We start from the raw sequence: 19,605 nt of genomic DNA on the forward strand, positions 1-19,605 counted from the left end.
CTTCTTCCTCTGCCTGCTGCTCCCCCTGCTTGTGCTCTCTCTCCCTCTGACAAAATCTTTAAAAAATAAAAACAAAAACAAAAAAACAAAGCAAACTACCAGAGGATGGAAAAAGACAGTGGAAATAATCTCCAGGATTCACACAGGGCTGTCCCCACAAGTCAGAGTATTAAAATGTAATTCACTGTGTAGAGTACTCAGAAGAGTACAGTCTCAGTAGTTGGGAAAAATCAGCCTGAGATTAAAGGCTACCGGGGTTCTGTGTAGAAGAAACTTGAGAAGAAAAAAAGAAGGCTCAAAGGGCTCAAATGCTTCTAAATAACTAAATTTTGTTCCCAAGAAAGCTCAAGAATATTAACCAAAAAACAAATACATAGCACTGAAAAGATAAAATTTCCAAGGACTGGCATCCAAACAAGTTACTAGGCATACAAAGATGCAGTAAAATAAAACATATAATGGCAAAGGAAAAAACCTAAAAATCAACATAAACCAGAAAGGACACAGATGGTAGAACTGATAGGCAATAACACTAAAATAGTTATTGTAACTATATTTTGTTTGTAAGTTATAATAAAACTGCCATGATAAAGAAAAAATTAGGAAACTTGAAAACAGCAATAAAAACTATTCAAAATAAAACACAGAGGAAAGAAAAGAATTTAAAACACCAGTAAGCTGTGGGACAACTTTAAGTGAATCCACAAAGCAGAATAGGGATAGAATAAATATTTCAAAAAATAATGGATTAAAAAATACCCAAATTTGATAAAAACTCTGAACACAAACTCAAGGGGCTCACTAAATCAAATACAAGAGTCATGAAGAAAATTATACCAAGATACATCATTATCAAGATGTGTAAAATTCAGGGCGATTCGGTGGCTTAGCAGGTTAAGCGTCTGCCTCAGCTCAGGTCAAGAGTCAGGGTCTCTGTATCAAGCCCTGCAGCGGGAGCCTCGCCTTTGCCCCTCCCTGCCATTCCTGCTCTTGCTCTCAAATAAACAAATCTTAAAGAAAAAAAAAAGTGTGTGTAAAACCGGTAAGAAAATCTTAATAGTAGCCAGAGAGAAAAAGTTACATTATGTGAAGAGGATTAAAGAATGACATATTTTAGGTCAGAAATTATCTAAGTTGGAAGATAATAAAGCAAAACCTTTAAAACACTAAAAACAAAAACCCCTATCAATCTTGAATTCCACACCAGGCAAAAAAAACTTTCAAAATTGAACATGAAATAAACTTTTTCAGACATACATAAAAGAATTCATAATCATCAGAAATGCAATACAAAAATGTTTTTTTGGTAGAAGTGTGTCCTGATGAGTCTTTATCCTGTAGAGCCATATTCTTGAAAATACTTCATGGAGTAAATATGCGGTTTGCTTTATGCACAGAATTATTTGTTAGATCTGTAGAAAAGAATTACTTGACAGATACTATACAAGATCTAACAAGTCATTTTTTTTTCATATTAGGAATTGGTCTATCCCAAAGATCTGTACTATTCTAGGGTGTGAAACAGTTTAGGAGTGAATACAATCTGAACATCCAGACACACATATTCAGGGTGTCGGAAATGGACAGAACTCTGACCATAAAAGTGGCCCTAAAACAAACTGCTTGATAAAACTGGATCCCAAAGACTGCAGGTTGGAAATTTCTGAAGTATGTCATCAATATGTCCATATTCAAATAGAAATCAAAGAAGCCCAACTAAAAGAACTGTGGACAAATGGGCATGACAATTGTGGGTTAAGCAAAAGTTCTTTTTGAAAGGGCTATATTGAAGATTATGACTCAAACTTTGGAGGAAACAAGGTGACAGGCTGTGCTGTGGAAGGAAACACAACATGTGAAATTCCTTAAATAAAAATTTAATGACTTTAAATAATTCTGCCTAGATTACACATAAGAAAAGACTTAGAGGGCGCCAGGGTGGCTCAGTGGGTTAAGCCGCTGCCTTCGGCTCAGGTCATGATCTCAGGGTCCTGGGATTGAGTCCCGCATCGGGCTCTCTGCTTGGCAGGGAGCCTGCTTCCCTCTCTCTCTCTCTCTGCCTGCCTCTCCATCTACTTGTGATTTCTCTCTGTCAAATAAATAAATAAAATCTTTAAAAAAAAAAGAAAAGACTTAGAAAGCTCCGCAAATAGAAAAAAATGACACTGAAGAAAGGGAAGGAAAGAAAAGGAAAGTGAAGGAGGCAGAAAGAAAAGGAGGGAAGAAAAAACAGAGGTATAAGAGAAGAAAAGGAAGGGTAGAGAAGGGATAGAAAAAAAACTATCTAAGTTTTTCTGTTATGGATGATGATAAAAAGCAGAAATAACATTAGATCCCCCCTCCAAATTACAATGAACAATAAGAATATGTACGAGAAGCAGGAAATGCTTCCTTAAAAAGTGAAATTTCAGCTGAGACCTACAAAATGATCAAGATATATGTTTCTGGTACTAGGGTATACTATGAACAAAAAACAAAATGCTCCACTCAAAACCAACTGAAAAATGCTCCCTGAAATCCTTATTCAGCCAATCAACACTTACTGCGCATACCAGGCATTATTCTTAAATGCAGATACACTATGAACAAAATATCACTGAAAACTAACTCAGTGATTACATTTTTATTTTTAAATGAATTGTTGAGCCTGGAGGTTGGAAAGGAGGGAGAGAAGGAAATTCAACACCCCAAAACAAAGCAAAAGCTGGAGTACAGAGAAGCCCCAAGTTTAAATCCCCAAAGGGGAATTTGTCCAAGGTAGAAAAGCTGTTAAAAGACCATCTCATAAACTTTTTTTTGAAGATTTTATTTATTTATTTGACAGACAGAGATCACAAGCAGGTAGAGAGGCAGGCAGAGAGAGAGGAGGAAGCAGGCTCCCCGCTGAGCAGAGAATCCAATGCGGGGCTTGATCCCAGGACCCCAGGATCATGACCTGAGCTGAAGGCAGAGTCTTTAACCCACTGAGCCACACAGGCACCCCTCTCATACAGCTTTTAAAAGCATCTATCATAACTGTAACCACCCCTTAGTAAAGAAGGCTCTTGAATGTCATGATTTTGATGTTACACAGAAAGAGCTACAGGAAAGCTCTTCTTAGAATCTATAGCCATAAACCAGTCTGAATTCATAATACCTATTGTGGACTGCAACCTAAGCTAACATTTTATTTTTAAGTGGTCCTAGACTGATAGTTACTTAGGCATCAGCAAAAGCAAATGCAAATCAACTCCCCTTGGGAAAAATGTCCTTCCACCTAGTCTTCAAAAATTCCCAAATAGTTCTAAGAAACATAAAATGGTAACTTAACACACACACAAGGAAACAAGATACCATAAGGGAAGATGAGAAGAAACAAAAGACATTACAATGATCTACAGCAACTTCCAGTTGTTTGATTTACCACACATTAAACATAAGAATGTATAAAATAATTAAAGAAATAGAGCATATGATGGAATATAGATCTAAAGGAAGGAATAAATGATAATATGTGAATAATAATGGGTAAATATGTGGGTAAAGAAGATAACAGACTCCAAGATTAACAAATACGATCTAACGAAGAGAAATTCAACAAATACACCTGCCAATTAATTGGTCAATATGCATTTTGTTCAAGTTCTTAACAAGGAAGTGGTATACTTAATCACATTCTCTAGCTACAGTGGAATTACATGAGAAATCAGCAACAGAAAGACAACTAGAAAAATCTCCCAGGTTTAAAAGATTATAAACACTTAAGATTAAAGAACATCACAATAAACCCTAAGTAAAATAATTAAAGACTGATGAACAAAAATAAAATGATGAATACGAAACAAAAATTAAAAGAAAATAACTAAAGCTAAAAATTCCTAGTAAAACTGACAAATCTCCAGCAAAACTGACAAATAAGGAGAAAAGGGACACAGACAACAACCATAAAAATGAAAAAAGTGCTACAGAGGAAAAAAAAATTCTTTATCTTGATAAAGCATATATATAAAAAAGATACTGCATCAAGTATCATATTTATTGGTGACAACATAAAGGTTTTAGGACAAGTAACAAGAGAAAGATTTCTACTATTAACACTTCTATTTGACAATGTATGAGAAGTATTAGTGAGATCAGAAAAGAAATTCAAGTTGTAAAAATTATAAAAGAGGTATCAAAACTATAAGTTCTAGATATGTTTATTCATATGAAAACACCAAAGTACCTAAAGATAAATTATAAGATTAAAAAAATTTAGCAATATTGACACAATCATCAATTTAAAATGTTGACTGTATGTCAATATAATAGTAACACCTATAAAATGTAATTTTTAAAATGCCATTTAACCAAAAAATCCCAAAACTGTATGCATAAATCTGGGTCTATTATTAAAAATATAACAAAACTTTACTGAGAGAAAATACAGAAGACCTGAATATAAGACTTCAGGAGAGGAAGACCATCATAAACATATGTTACAATTCTTTCCCAAATAAAAATGAAGTCAGTAAAATTCCCCTTATGAACTCAATACTTTTGATATATATTGTAAATTTGTCATTGAACAAAAGGCCAAGAAAGTCAAGACACTCAGAAAGACTATAACACAACAGTATAGCAATTGAAATTCAGTACTGGTGCAGGTGTAGGCAAACACATCAAAGTAAAAGAACAGAGATTTTAAAAACAGACCCATGAATATAAAGTAACTTGATTTATAATACAGTAGTCCCATTAATTAGTTGAGGAAGGAAGAAAAAAATCACTACATGATCCTAATATAATCACCTATATGCCAAGGAATGGAAATTGGACTCCTAACACTGTGTATCAATTTCAGATAAATTTAAATAAGAAAAATAAAATAAATCTTTCAAAAGACATAGACTATTTTCATTTACTTGATTTCAATAGCTCAGAAATGTTTCACACAACCTCCATAAATTCTTTAAAAAATTAAAACTTTGGCACCAAATGTCAGATCAATACCAACACTAATGAGAACTCAAAATTAGTAAAAATATTCCTGGAAGACCTTTTGTGAATTTAATTTTCCTGAATTTTGAGAATATAACTTGGTTCAAAAAAACTTTCCTAACTTCATAAAGCTCCCTCCTTCTGTTGTTTTCATGTAACATTTAAAAAACACAGTGACTTGTTTTCTAGGACTTTCTGGCTCTGTTCTCCTCTATCCTTTTTATCTGGAGGTTCTCTTTCCTGTCTCTGTTGCCTCTATCCTGCTCAACTGTGATTCCATTCCCAGAAACTTCTCGGCAGGGTCCTGGGAAGGAACAACTAGTAGGCCAGTCTCGAGAGTTCATATTCATAGAGCAATCCTGCTCAAGTCCCTTTGGCCCACAGGTCCTCTATGAAGATCTAATACAGGGGAAAAATTTCTCCCAGCTTCAAATTGGATAATTACACTTAATCACTTTCAAACTGGTAGTTCACCACCTTTGAAGTACTTGAGGCGTCTATTCTCAAGCCAGGCATCCCAATGCTTCTTTCTACTTTCTTACACACTGTAAGTGATATATGTAGGTTTTCTGGTTAGTTTTCATCTGTTTATATTTGGGGATTCATGGAGATACCTCGTGAACAAGTTTTATTACAAATGTTTTCATGGGTCTGGGTTTTGCTACGTAGTTGTTCTATTTTTATGTGGAAATTCAGAAAGATCTAAAAAACTAAGCTGCCACCATTGATGCAATCATCTCAGAATCTAAGCCAGGCCTAGGAGTGCATTTTAAAAAATAATTTTGCTTACTTTTTTTGGTTTAATTTTTCTGGTTCACAGAAATATCAGCACTAATGTTTTAACTTTCTGTTTAACAATGAACATATTCCATATTTATGACTGAGGCAAACTACTTAAATGAAAACATTCTTCTGAAAGACAAAACAGCATATCATGTGTAAAACCTATGGCCCAAAAGGAATAATACCACAGTGAATACAGGAATGTATTAAAATATCTGGGATTTTAAATCTTGCGGAAACACAGCAGGATCTGTCGGTTACCATGCTAACTACCACTGTGACTTCGAACTAATTACTGAACAGAGCTGTTAGTTACTTCTTGTGGCCTAGGGGCACTGTGAAAAAGCTACCAATACACTAAGGGTATCATATACCATGTATCTTGGTTAAACTTGCTTTTTGGAAAAAAATGATCTCATTTGATGATTTCAGAAGATGAGGAAAATAAGTATCAGAAAATATAATGCAATCAAAGAAAGACTAACACTGTTGGTGTCCTGTAATAATGAGCCAACTAATGAAGAGTACCTTGGGAATTCATTGAACTTTATGTTCTTGGTTGGCCAGAGGAAGAAAAAAAAAGGTGCCAAAAGTAACAAATAAATGTCAATTTTTAAGAAAATATTTAGGTCATGGAGTCAAAATGTTGTTGATAATGTGATTGTGACATAAGCAGAAGCATCACATTCAAAAGTGTAACTGTAAGAGCAACCCCACTGTGTAACTGCAAGTGAACAGTCATCCATTTTCAGTTTTTTCTATCCTCTTGCTTCATCTCTAGCTACAGACAATAGGTTACAGCCATTTGCAAGAGAAAAGAAGAATAAGCTGTGAGCCAGTTCACTGGTTTCAGACATATTTTTGAACTAATTCCTTCCTCAGTTAACTCTTCACCTTAACCCAACACCAAACAGCAACAATAATGAAAGCGTCCATCTTTTTGCTCTGAGCACCAGATCCACTCTGACAAATCTTAAATTACTAAGTACCCATTTTCTAAAATTTCTTGTTCATTTTATTAAGTATTTTTATTTTATGTATCTTTAACATACTTGAACCTATTACAGATTCTAAGATGCTTTGATGTTGGTGCTGTTTTCAATCATACTAGACGGTAATCATCCAATAATGGTTATAAGCTACAACTATGACTCCAATATACCACAGTGTAAGATGTATCCTGACAGCAGAAATACATAAATTTTCAATGAAGTGTAACTTAGAATAAAAGAAATGGGCATTTCATTCCTTATTTATATTACATTTTTACTACAGTGCAAAATATAAAAATTAGAAATAGTACTGTGTAACTGTCTTGCAAACCAAATGGAAACACACCTACTGATGCATTTGTATGTGTTAAAATAACTAGGCAACTTGTTCTTTAAATGCTTTATATTATACAAAAATACTTGGGTGAATAGTCAGGTACTGAGTTGTTTGGCAATATCTGGGAATTTGTTCTGGGTGGGCTAGAAATTCATTATTTTTCTTCCTATATGAAAAAACAAAATATATAGTACCACTTTCCCCAAAATCACCACACAACACACAAAGAAAAGGTGCACCTGTATATACTGAAACACACACATATAATAAAATTATAAAAATAAAAAGAATGAAACACAAAATTCAAGCTAGTGGTTACTTCTGGGAGGGAGGCAGGGGAAGAAGGATGGCACGTAGAAACTTCCCCATTAAGTACAACATGCAAGCTGCAGAAAAATGTCTATTTGTTAAAAACAAAGACTACAAATTACATTTGCCCCTATACAGTCACTAGAAAAGATCTGAAAAGATACACAAACTAAAGTATTAATGTAAACTTTCACATTCTATTTCCATTATTCTTCAAAGCTTCTGCAATGCACCTCTATAACTTCTGTGATTAAAAAAATTAATAAAAAAGAAATAAAGTATTTAACTGCAGGGGTAGGTAGGAGGAAATGGCAATACAAATCACTGTCACAGTCATGTAACATGTTATATTCCACAAAGTTATAAATCAGCGACTGGGACGCATTAGATCCACACAGATAACACTGAACTAACCAACATGACATGATCAATGACCTCATATTATAAAAAGTTCCATCTGGAATAATATCTAAAAATTTTGGTAATATTAGTAATATGTTACCTAGCATATGCTACAATTTCTTTCACTTATTTCCTTGTTTTAATTTTACTGAAACAATGTGCATTAAACCCCTGTTATTTACCCAAAATCATGGTAGGTATTAATAGGCAGTATCAAAATTAAAAAAAAAAAAAAAGTGGCTCCAGTTTTCAAGAAGCTTATAACATACAGTAACACTGCAATGACAGAAAAGTTCTACATCTGCACGTCTGACATGGTAGCCATTATCAGCTGGCAGCTGTTAAGCACCTGAAATGTGGCTAATGCAATTGAAAAACTAAATTTTTAAATTTTAATTTAAATGAATTTAAATTTAAATACTCACTATGGCTAGTGCATATAGTATTAGACAGCACAGGCCTACAGGAAGACAAGGACAAATAAACAGAACTACAATCTATTACGGTCAGCACTAAACTAGAGGTATTACAAAGGCTATGAGAGCAAGGAAAAGGAGCACTGAGCTCGTCAATAAAGGGTTTCTGGGATTAATAACACCTAATTCTTGAATCATGTAAACAAAGGTGAAGCATTACATGAAGAGGAACTAAAACGAATAAAGGCTTAAAACTGTAAAAGTGTATGGGAGGTAGATTAAAATCAGCTTTATATTCCTAATTGAAAAAAACTCATAGTAGGGAGTAAGAGGAGAGACTGGAATGGTGAAAGCATGTTGGGATCAAAATGTAGAAACACTGTATAATGTTTAGGAGCTTGATTTTATTATATAAGAGAGGAAAAGCCATTGATGAGTTAGATTAGTAATTAACATAATTAACATGGCTAGATTTGTACATACTTATAGCTGAAGTAAATTAGTATAAATTAAAGGAAGATAAGAAAACACTAGCAAAAAGCATTCAATGGAAAAAGCTTAACAATCCTTCCAAAAAAGAATGAGCTATGAATCATTTAAATAATTAAATTCTCATCTGACCTAATACAGCAGTCTAAACAAATACTTGTTCTGGGTCTAAGCAAATAAAACTCAACTACTCTATACAAACTCCAAAAACTTAACTGGGCCTAAAATTACAGAAAGAAATGCAACAAAATAATTACCAGTATAAAAATCAATACTTCAACCAACACCCATGTGAAAGTTGTAGGTTTTAGCACAAACGTGATGGAATGCATATTCTTAAACTAAGTTCCTAAGGCTTCAATCAGGTCTATAAAGAAATGAGAATTAGAGAAATATTATTCTTCTTGTTAACCTCTGGAATATTAGCGTATAATTATCAGGCTCCTTAAATATCACTATACGGCATCAAGTACCCTTCAAAAACAGAAGCCCTCAAGGATAAATTGAGTGCAAACATCAGTACAAAGAAATCCTACTTTACCCATGAAAAACAACAAATTCCTCAAAATGGAAATTTTTAAAAATCCAAATCCTTCCATCTCAGCATATACAAACTTTCAGTGTTACCTATAAAAATACAAGTGATTTATTTAATATTCCTTTGAATTTCCCATATGCTTTTAATATATGCATCATGATCAGATGGGAAATTATATTTCTATACATGTACTTTGCAGGAGATGCTTCAAAAATAAAATAATTTTACAGTATAAATTTAAATAATTGTTTCCAAGGGTATTTCAACATGCATTAAGTGTCACTAAGTAACAATAGAAGAAAAAAGGAGAAAATATTTTCAGCCAGAAAAACACTAACCAAGAATTCTTTCAGGTAAGTTAAGGAACCTGGATTAGTTATAAATAATGTAACTTGAACAACAGATTATTTTTAGAGTAGAATGAGCAGGAATTAGGAAATCTCTTCATGTATAAAACATAATTTCATTTTATTCCTTTCTTAAATGTAAATTTTGGAATTCTGTATTAAAATGATTCTATGAAGTAAATTAACAACATTGTGTAGTCAATACAAAAAGTTCTATACTTACACTTTACAAACTTGATTATGAGCACCAAAAAGCTACATAGCCTAGAATCACAATATTCTTAAAATAATTTAGCAAAACCTATCAAAAGATGCAAAAGCCCAAGTAGTATGACCAATTAAAACTTTATGAGTCAAGGTAGTTGGAAGTGGTTGTGAGGAAGGAGCTATAGCAAGTATGAAAATTAGCAAAGGCCGTGTTAGTCAAGTCTATGAGAACTCTGAGTAGAAAAGGTTACAGGGAGGAACTGATTCTTCATTGCCACAGCTATGGCTTATTAAAATCGTAACATCTGGCAAGAAACTTCAGACAAGAAGTTAAGTGAAAGGAAGAATAATTTGACACTATTTTTATTAGGCACAGTGCTCAATCGTATAATCAAAGACTCTTTGCTATTAACACCATGAAGACCCATTCACAACTTTTTCCACTATCTACCTTTCCTATCTGAGGGAAAAAAAGATTAACTGGGCTTAAATAAATAATTAGCAGATAAATGGTTAGTGAATCAAAGCTGTTACCACACTAGTTGCCTTCAACAGTCTAGAGGGAATGAAACTGGTAGGTTAAAGGGTCTGAGGGTCACTTGAGTATGTTATCAGTGCAGAAAGCCTAAAGCTTATTCATACTTGAGTGGTGAACTATTCTCTATTGTGAATTGTTGCATAATTTGGTAATAAGTTATTATCAAATTTTAAAAAGGAGATTTTCTTTGAAAATATTAAATTGAAAAAATGTTTTTTAAATCACTACTTCATACCACTATCTTTCACCTTCTTTTAAAATCTAAGAAAGAAAAAGGAGTATTATACTTCAGCCATCCTTTCAGCATCCTTAAATGCTACACAGGGAATGGATATTATTAACCAACTTAATAAATGACAAAACAAGAATCCAGCATTGTAAGGATAGCAAGCTAATGAGAAATTCAATAGAATTTGGGTCTCTGAGCACCCCGGGATTTGCATTTCTATTTCTTTTATACTCTAACCAATTTTATCTATATTTCTGTGATGCTCTATTACTCTGCATATAGCCTAAGAATTCAGGTTTAGTCTTCCAGGAATAATACATATGAAAGTAATCAGCACTTTATTTTACAGAATACTACCTTGAAACCCAGCCATGGAGTCATAAATTGTGTATCAGATAATCTAAGTTTTGACATATACATGAAGCACCAGAAAAATGTTTTGATATTAAAAGAATATACATTTATCATAGCATTGTTTATTTTGAAAAATGTCCCCACCTATTTCAACTACCAAAGCCAACACATGTATTTTAAATTATAAACCAAATTTTTCAAACTGAAGTGCATCTAATCTGCTGGTGTCAATTAAATACAATACATTAAACAGTTCAATGCACCTATATGAACAACAGAGAAAAAAGGAAAAAAAAAACTGATCTTACCTGGTAGTTTCTTTTCTCAGATAATGTATGTCCATCAGTCCTCACCATAGAGTCGTGTCCTTTCCTCACAGTACTGGAGGCAATCAAATAGAACTGTCACTCAAGGGTCGTGTCACAGGAAGGACCGCCCACCAGTTCTCCCTCTAGAGTGGAATTATCCAAAAGCCGTCAAAATTACTAACATGTATATATATGAACAGTAGCAAAAATATCCAATATGATACACAGAAAACAAAAACTACTTTTTTAAAAATAATAGAACTCATCTTCCTCTTAACCACCTAGGGAGGGCTAGAGTGGGCAGATACTTTGAGAATTTACTAAATATAAAGAACTCTTCCTTCCCACTTCTACTCTCACCCATTAAAACTGTCCACCAGACCTCACACACAAGGAAGACACACAAAAAGTAGACAAAAAAATCAGCCCTCAGCTGACATATTTTTAAATATTCTCCTCTTAGTCTCAGAAATAAACAATTAATTCAGATTCAGTCATATAATTTCAAATCATTCTCCTCCAAGTACTTGTTTAATACAGCTTTTATTCTTTCAGTTTATGAGGTTTATTCCCATGCCATAAGACTAGAATAAATCATATATTCCCAGGATAATTAGTAGATATGAACTTAATTCAATTTTCTATTAAATTGAATTATAATATAACTTTATTTTATGTTATATATAAATGTATTTTATAAAAATACAATTTTCTATTAAAATTTACTCCTAGAAAGAGGAGCAACACATGTCAACTTTCTGGATGCCTTTGTCCTTCAATCCACCAATTTTGTACATGCTCTAATAGAATTTATTTTTTCACATTAAAGCAGGAAAATAATGGAGCTCATTTCTTAACCTGGACAGATAAGTAATTCCAAAATGATGAAGCACTGTACACCTCAGTTACCAAAATAAATAAACAAACCACTGAAGTAGAGGTGATAGTCCCTAGAGAGGCTAGTTGAAAAATACAGATTTAAAACAAAAGATCAAAAATTCAAAAGTGGTATCTACAAAGAATTTGTAAATATATCTTATCAAGACCAATGTCCCTCATCTAAGTTTTAGTAAAATGTTTACCCTAGGGAAGTAGTAAGTATACCTATTAAGATAATATAATAATAGTCGCTAATCACTAGAAATTATATTCACATTTAGAGCAATTATTTAACATCATATGAAATTTACTTTGGGAGAAGATAATAAAAACCTCTAATTTAAATTCATAGTAAGTATGAATCAACTGGATTAAAACCAACCAACCAACACACACACACACACACACACACACACACACACACACACACACGGATTACCTCTAAAAAGTAATCTAATAAGAGAAAATGTTTCCAAGGAAAATAAATCACTGAAAATTAGTATGTTTACATTTAAGTTTTTTAAAAAGTCCACATAATGAAAGCCTATATTGAAAACTGATATTCCATCTCTGGTTTTATATTTGATCACAAGCACAAAGTTAGTGAGTGTTATATTTTTACTTAATTTTAACCATCTTACATTGTATGTTTGGCTGAAATACTTTAATATGCCTGGCTGAAGGCCAAAAATGCTAATTGTTCATTACCAATTTATATGTACTACTGATATTAAGTATGTCTCCTCAAAAATAACAGAGAAAGACTTTTTAAACCATAAGTATATTTACCGCCATAAATGTAAACTTTATCATCTCAAGGAATTAGGTTATTCATAAAATAAAATTATCAAGTGAATTGATGTCCAAGAATAATTAAGTGACACACATTTAGCTCCAACTTAAATTTTCATGACTGTTACAAAATGAGAGCAAAACTATTTTACTCTGCATCCCATGAAAAAACATTAACCCCATTTTAATGTTAGTGCTTTATAAAAGTAGTAATTTAAAGCACTACTTACCTTAACTATTAATCTTATCATGGCAACTCTGCATTCAATGGATAATAATATAAAGCTTCAGTTTTTTCTCACAGGCTAAATATGTTTCCCTTGTTAAATTAGTTATGTTTATATAAAGTACATGCATAACTTCACATTATGCATTTCATCAAAAGATGTTAGAAATCTAGTATCAGGCAAGACAATTTGAATGTAATTTAATGTATTTTAGCATAACCTAACTAAACAGGTTGTAAAAAGACAACTAGGACTTTATATGCTAAATAAGACTTTAACTAAAAATAAAGGTTATTATTTAATCTGTAAACTTCCAGCTAAAAGAAAAGTATTAATTTTGGAACACTATGAATTTTAGTACAAAGTTAAAACTTGTTTTTGTTCATTTCTTTTGTTTCTCCCTCTTGGGATAACTTCAAGTATTTCATGGCTTTGGGTTTCAGTCAACAGCCACTTAATGCTCTAAGGACTATGTGAATCAATATTCTATACTGATCAATAACTAAGACTCATCATCTCCTTTTGATAAAGGGAAAAAGGAATGGAGGCACTCTATTTTCTTTTAGGTAACCATAAAGAGCTAACATTTGTCACCATTATCTTGTATTAAATAAAAATCTTCAGTAATAGATTGCGTTGATACTGGGAACGAAAGAATGCATAATATATTAAAAAGAAGGTAACTGTACATGTTAAGAATATGTGAAAAGGAGCAAGTATGAGAAAGCATGCCCTCTAACTGCCTACATTCATTGAAGTTTATAAACTGGTTTTCCTACAAAGTCCTGAATACTCAAAAGTAAGAAAAGACAAGTATTTATAAAACTACAGTGAAATTTCCTATAAGGCAGGAGGCCTTCCAAGATGGAAAAACAGACACTGTATTTATCCTCCTGCCTTAAATAACTAGAAAATTAAATAAAATATATAAAATAATGATTTTCAGACAACAGACATCATCTCAGGATGTGTCCTGAGACAGAAGAGAAAAAAGAACAACCAAACTAATGAAGCTCTACTGCTTGTAGACGTATGCAGCTAAAACAGGGAGGGGGAAGGCAGAACCCAATCAAAGCCTAATGGTTTCAGTGAGTTAAAGGAAAAGAACCCAGACCTAGGGGAGACACCAAGACAGCTAGAATTTGCAGCGCAAATGAAGAGAAGGAAGCTGCAGAGAAAGAGTTTCAAAGATCTGAAGACAACCAGATTGCCCTCAAGGTTTTGGATGAGTACTTATCTGTGCACGCATGTGAAAAAACTATTGAATCTGGAGAAAAAGCCTCTGAAAAGTAATCAGACCAATCCTCAGAACTCAAGTTTCCATCATCTGGAGTAGGGCAGTTTTAACACATGAAATACTGAATAGAGTTCAGAAGCTAATACATGCATGAACAATGAAACTGAGTAAGTTTTAGACTAAGGATGTTCTGGAGCAGCAATAACAAAGATAAAACAAGCCTCAAAAGGATAAAGCTACTTCACATTTTTTTTTTTAAGATTTTATTTATTTATTTATTAGAGATAGAATGAGCGTGCACATGCCAGAGAGCAAGCAAGAGTGAGTGAGCAGAAGTTGTGGGGGTTGGGGGTAAGGGGTAGAGGGAGAAGCAGACTCCTGCTGAGTAAGGATCCTGATGTGGAGCTCAATGCCACCACCCTGGGATCATGACCTGAGCTTAAGGCAGATGCTTAACTGACTGAGCCACCCAGGTGCCCCAGATGAAGCTACTTCTAAGTGCCGTAACTGTAACCCAAAACAAAACCCAACAATATTAAAAACAATACAACACACTCCCATAATTAAATAATATAAAATTAAATGTCTGGCATCCAATAAGAAATTACCAGTCATGTATAGAAACAGGAAATTCACCCCAAACAAGGTCAATTATAATAAGGAGAAAGACCAGCAATGATACAGGTGACAGACTTAGTAGACAAGCAGATTAAAACAGATACTATAAATATATTCCATGCATTCAAGAAGATAAAGAAAACCATGAATATGGTAAGAGAAATGCAAGGTCATGGAAAAGACCTAAGTTAGCAACACAGGAATTTATGGTGACAGAAAAGTTCTGTATCATGCTTGTGGTGGTGGTTGTAATAGGATTCTGTATGTTTGATAAAATACCACCAGAATGATAAAGACATACAAAAAAAGAGGAATCTTGTGAAAACTATACTGTGTCAATTTCTGATTTCAATAATGCACTATAGTTATGGAAGACATCACTGGAGGAAGATGGGTGACGGGCATATGGGGCTTCTCTGTGCTATGTTTGCATCTTCTTATGAGTTTATAATTATTTGAAAGTTAAAAAGATTTTTAAAAGGCTCAAACTGATCTTCTAGAAATAAAAATTCAGTATCTATAACTAAACATGCATTGGGTAAGATTAGCAGTCTTTTCTAAACTTTAAAGAAATGTTTAATGAACTGAAGACACAACTAGCAATCAAAATATATATAAAAAATATAAAGATATATATAAAATACATATATATATATATATATATATATATATATATAAATATATATATATATATATATATATATCTGGGGTACCTGGGTGGCTCAGTCACTATAAGCATCTGCCTTTGTCTTGCATTGTGATCCCAGGGTTCTGGGGTCAAGCCCCACATCAGGCTCCCTGCTCAGTGGGAAGCCTGCTTCTCCCTCTCCTACCCCCCTGCTTGTATTCCCTCTCTTACTGTCTCTATCAAATAAATAAATAAAATCTTTAAAAAAGCAAATTTAAAAATCCAAAATTAAAGACAGTGGGAATAAAAGGACTGTGGGACAATGAAATGTGAGAGAATAACAAGTGAAACAGAGAACTACTGAGCAATATCAAGCAACTTAACATTAACATAACCAGTGCCTCCGAAAGAACGAAAGAGTGGGAAGCAAAGAAAACAATGGCATTTTCCCTAAATCTGATGAAAACTATATTCATAGATAAAGAACTTCAACAACCTCTAAAGAGAATGAGAGCAACACCACCCTCATATTTTTAAAGTCAAGTTGCTGAAAAACAGTGAAGAAGAAATCTTAAAAAGCAGACATTAAGAGACAAACTACATACACAGAGAAAAATAACTCAGGAAAGACAGCAGACTTCTCATTAAAAACAATGCAAAGCAGGGGAGAGTGGATCAACATTTTTAAACTACAGAAAGAAAAATATCAACTAAGAATTCTAAATTCAGGGGTGCCTGGGTGGCTCAGTGAGTTAAACGTCTGCCTTTGGCTCAGGTCATGATCCCAGAGTCCTAGGACTGCGTCAGGCTCCGTGCACAACTCTGTGCACAGCCCTCCCTCTGCCTCTTCCCCTGGCTTGTGCTCTATCAAATAAAGAAATAAAATCTTAAAAAAAAAAAAAAATTCCCCAAATCGCTAAGGAAATGTTGAAAAACAAAAATAAAACTGGAGGCATCACATTACCTGATTTCAAGCTTTACTACAAAGCTGTGATCACCAAGACAGCATGGTACTGGCATAAAAACAGACACACAGACCAGTGGAACAGAGTAGAGAGCTCAGATATGGACCCTCAACTCTATGGGCAAATAATCTTCAACAAAACAGGAAAAAATATACAGTGGAAAAAAGACAGTCTCTTCAATAAATGGTGCTGGGAAAACTGGACAGCTATATGTAGAAGAATGAAACTCGACCATTCTCTTACACCGTACACAAAGATAAACTCAAAATGGATAAAAGACCTCAACATGAGACAGGAACCCTTCAGAGTCCTAAAGGAGAACATAGGCAGTAATCTCTTCGATATCAGCCATAGCAACTTCTTTCAAGATATGTCTCCAAAGGCAAAGGAAACAAAAGCGAAAATAAACTTTTACGACTTCATCAAAATCAAAAGCTTCTGCACAGCAAAGGAAACAGTCAAAAAAACAAAGAGGCAACCCACGGAATGGGAGAAGATATTTGCAAATGACAGTACAGGCTCTATAAAGAACTCCTCAAACTCAACACACACAAAACAGATAATCATATCAAAAAATGGGCAGAAGATATGAACAGACACTTCTCCAATGAAGACATACAAATGGCTATCAGACACATGAAAAAATGTTCATCATCACTAGCCATCAGGGAGATTCAAATTAAAACCACATTGAGATATCACCTTACACCAAGTTCTTAGCAAGACAGGAAACATGTGTTGGAGGGGATGTGGAGAAAGGGGAACCCTCTTACACTGTTGGTGGGAATGCAAGTTGGTGCAGGCACTTTGGAGAACAGTGTGGAGATTCCTCAAGAAATTAAAAATAGAGCTTCCCTATGGCCCTGCTATTGCACTCCTGGGTATTTACCCCAATGATACAGATGTAGTGAAAAGAAAGGCCATCTGTACCCCAATGTTTATAGCAGCAATGGCCACAGTCGCCAAACTGTGGAAAGAACCAAGATGCCCTTCAACAGACGAATGGATAAGGAAGATGTGGTCCATATACACTATGGAGTATTATGCCTCCATCAGAAAGGATGAATACCCAACTTTTGTAGCAACATGGACGGGACTGGAAGAGATTATGCTGAGTGAAATAAGTCAAGCAGAGAGAGTCAATTATCATGTGGTTTCACTTATTTGTGGAGCATAACAAATAGCATGGAGAACAAGGGGAGTTAGAGAGGAGAAGGGAGTTGGGGGAAATTGGAAGGGGAGGTGAACCATGAGAGACTATGGACTCTGAAAAACAATCTGAGGGGTTTGAAGCGGCGGGGGGTGGGAGGTTGGGGGAACCAGGTGGTGGGTATTAGAGAGGGCACGGATTGCATGGAGCACTGGGTGTGGTGCAAAAATAATAAATACTGTTATGCTGAAAATAAAATAATAATAATTTTTTTTAAAAAAGACTCGAAAAAAAATTCTAAATGCAGCTAAAATACCTTTCAAAAAATGAAGGCAAATACAGCCACTTTGGAAGAGCTTGGCAATTTCTTATAAAGTTAAACAGACTTACCACACACACAACCCAGCAACTGTGCCCTTGGGTATTTACCAGAGTGAACTAAAAACTTTTGTTCACTTGAAAACCTGTTCACAAATGTCTGTAACAATGAAGATGTCCTTTCAACAGCTGAAAGAACAAATGGTGTATCTATACAATGAAATTCCACTCAACAATAAAAAAAATTAGCTATTTATTCATGCAACACAAATTTTCAATGTATTTTGTTAACCAAAAAGGCTGTATATTACTTGTTTCCATTCATATGACATTTTGGAAAGGCAAAACTACAAGGACAGAAAATAAATCGGCGGCTGGCAGCAGACTGGAAAGGGGTGGGGAAGTGACTGACTACAAAGACAGACACCCAGGGGAACTTTTAAAGAAATGGAACTATTCCATACAGCACTGATATGGTAGATAGATAATGCTATGCATGTGTTTAAATCCACAGAACTTCACAACATAAAGAATGAACTTGAATGTGTGCAAATTTTAAAAGTCAACCCGGAGTTAGTAATGTAGACCTGAAAAAAGACTACCAGTATCATAAATGTATGAGTATGCAAAATGCAGTGACCTAAGTAACTTTAGAGAATGATGTTTTGACTGCTCGCTGTTAAGAGGGAAAAAGAAAACTCTACATAAATAGTGTATTCTAGTTGGTAAAGTGATCCATCACAGAGCTATGGGTTAATAACTCTGAAACTGCTATGCATGTCTATTGGAGATAAATATGAAGTAAAATAGACAGTGGTTGGTGGGAACCAGGTTTCTCACTATCAGAATTATTAGCAGTGCATTAGAGTCAGAAACATCTCTATTGGTATCACTCTGTCCTCAATTATAAAACACTTCAAATAAAGTAACTTCAGATCATTACAGAATAGATCATTTCACTAGTATATGTCACTTAAAAGTAGATTAAAAGTTGATAAAATGCTAGGTGATTAACAGGTATGTCAAAACTGTATTTTAAAACAAAAGCATGATAAAAGGGTTTTTAAAAGATTTTTTAAAAATGTAAACAAACCTATTTTTAAAAGGCTCCAAATTTTATTGAATATTTGCAACCAAGTTAAGTAAGTTTATCTCTAATCTTTTTAAGAAAATGGTCCCAGAATTAAATGTCAGGAATGCACAGTACTCTGTTTAACACATGTTATCACTAATGTCTACTCATGTGCAAAAATTTCTCTCAAACCCAGGATACTTTTAGAATAAATTATTGAACACACCAGTATAAATGGAAAAGGTTGAACATTTTACACCTCCCTTTTCTGTGCTGAAAAGCCTTAAAATAGACTTAGTCATGTTATCAGCTTAAAATCTGACAAGAAGCCACTAAGGGGGGAAATATAAACCAAATCTTAAAATGAGAAAAAACAAGTAGGCTATTCATTCTAGGTGTTTCCCTAAATCAGAGCCTAATTTTAAAAAAAAAAAAAAAAACACGTATTATCTAGTATAAATGATAACTGAACCCCAATTTTTCTTTCAGAAAAAAATTTCTCAGAATAAGA

At 33.8% G+C, this 19,605-nt stretch overlaps 1 protein-coding gene and 1 non-coding gene across 9 annotated transcripts in view; one reads left to right on the forward strand and one right to left on the reverse strand.

Annotated features, from left to right (window-relative positions):
- Window positions 1-19,605, reverse strand: part of CNOT2 (CCR4-NOT transcription complex subunit 2) — a 122,919-nt gene that overhangs the window by 61,157 nt on the left and 42,157 nt on the right. For 4 of the 8 annotated variants that reach the window (XM_032347041.1, XM_032347045.1, XM_032347042.1 and 1 more), the window contains exon 2: window positions 11,209-11,351. The exons of 1 other annotated variant lie outside the window; for it this stretch is intronic. In XM_032347041.1, the coding sequence (XP_032202932.1) occupies window positions 11,209-11,256 (48 nt within the window). In that variant the 5' untranslated portion in view covers window positions 11,257-11,351. The remainder of the gene's footprint in view (window positions 1-11,208; window positions 11,352-19,605) is intronic. 3 more of the 8 variants (XM_032347043.1, XM_032347046.1, XM_032347040.1) reach the window with 1 other exon arrangement.
- Window positions 1,307-1,438, forward strand: LOC116594629. The gene has a single exon (XR_004287336.1). It is a non-coding gene; the product is annotated as a small nucleolar RNA SNORA18 (small nucleolar RNA).

The sequence above is a fragment of the Mustela erminea genome, chromosome 6, assembly GCF_009829155.1.
Source record: "Mustela erminea isolate mMusErm1 chromosome 6, mMusErm1.Pri, whole genome shotgun sequence".
NCBI classification, from domain to species: Eukaryota; Metazoa; Chordata; class Mammalia; order Carnivora; family Mustelidae; genus Mustela; species Mustela erminea.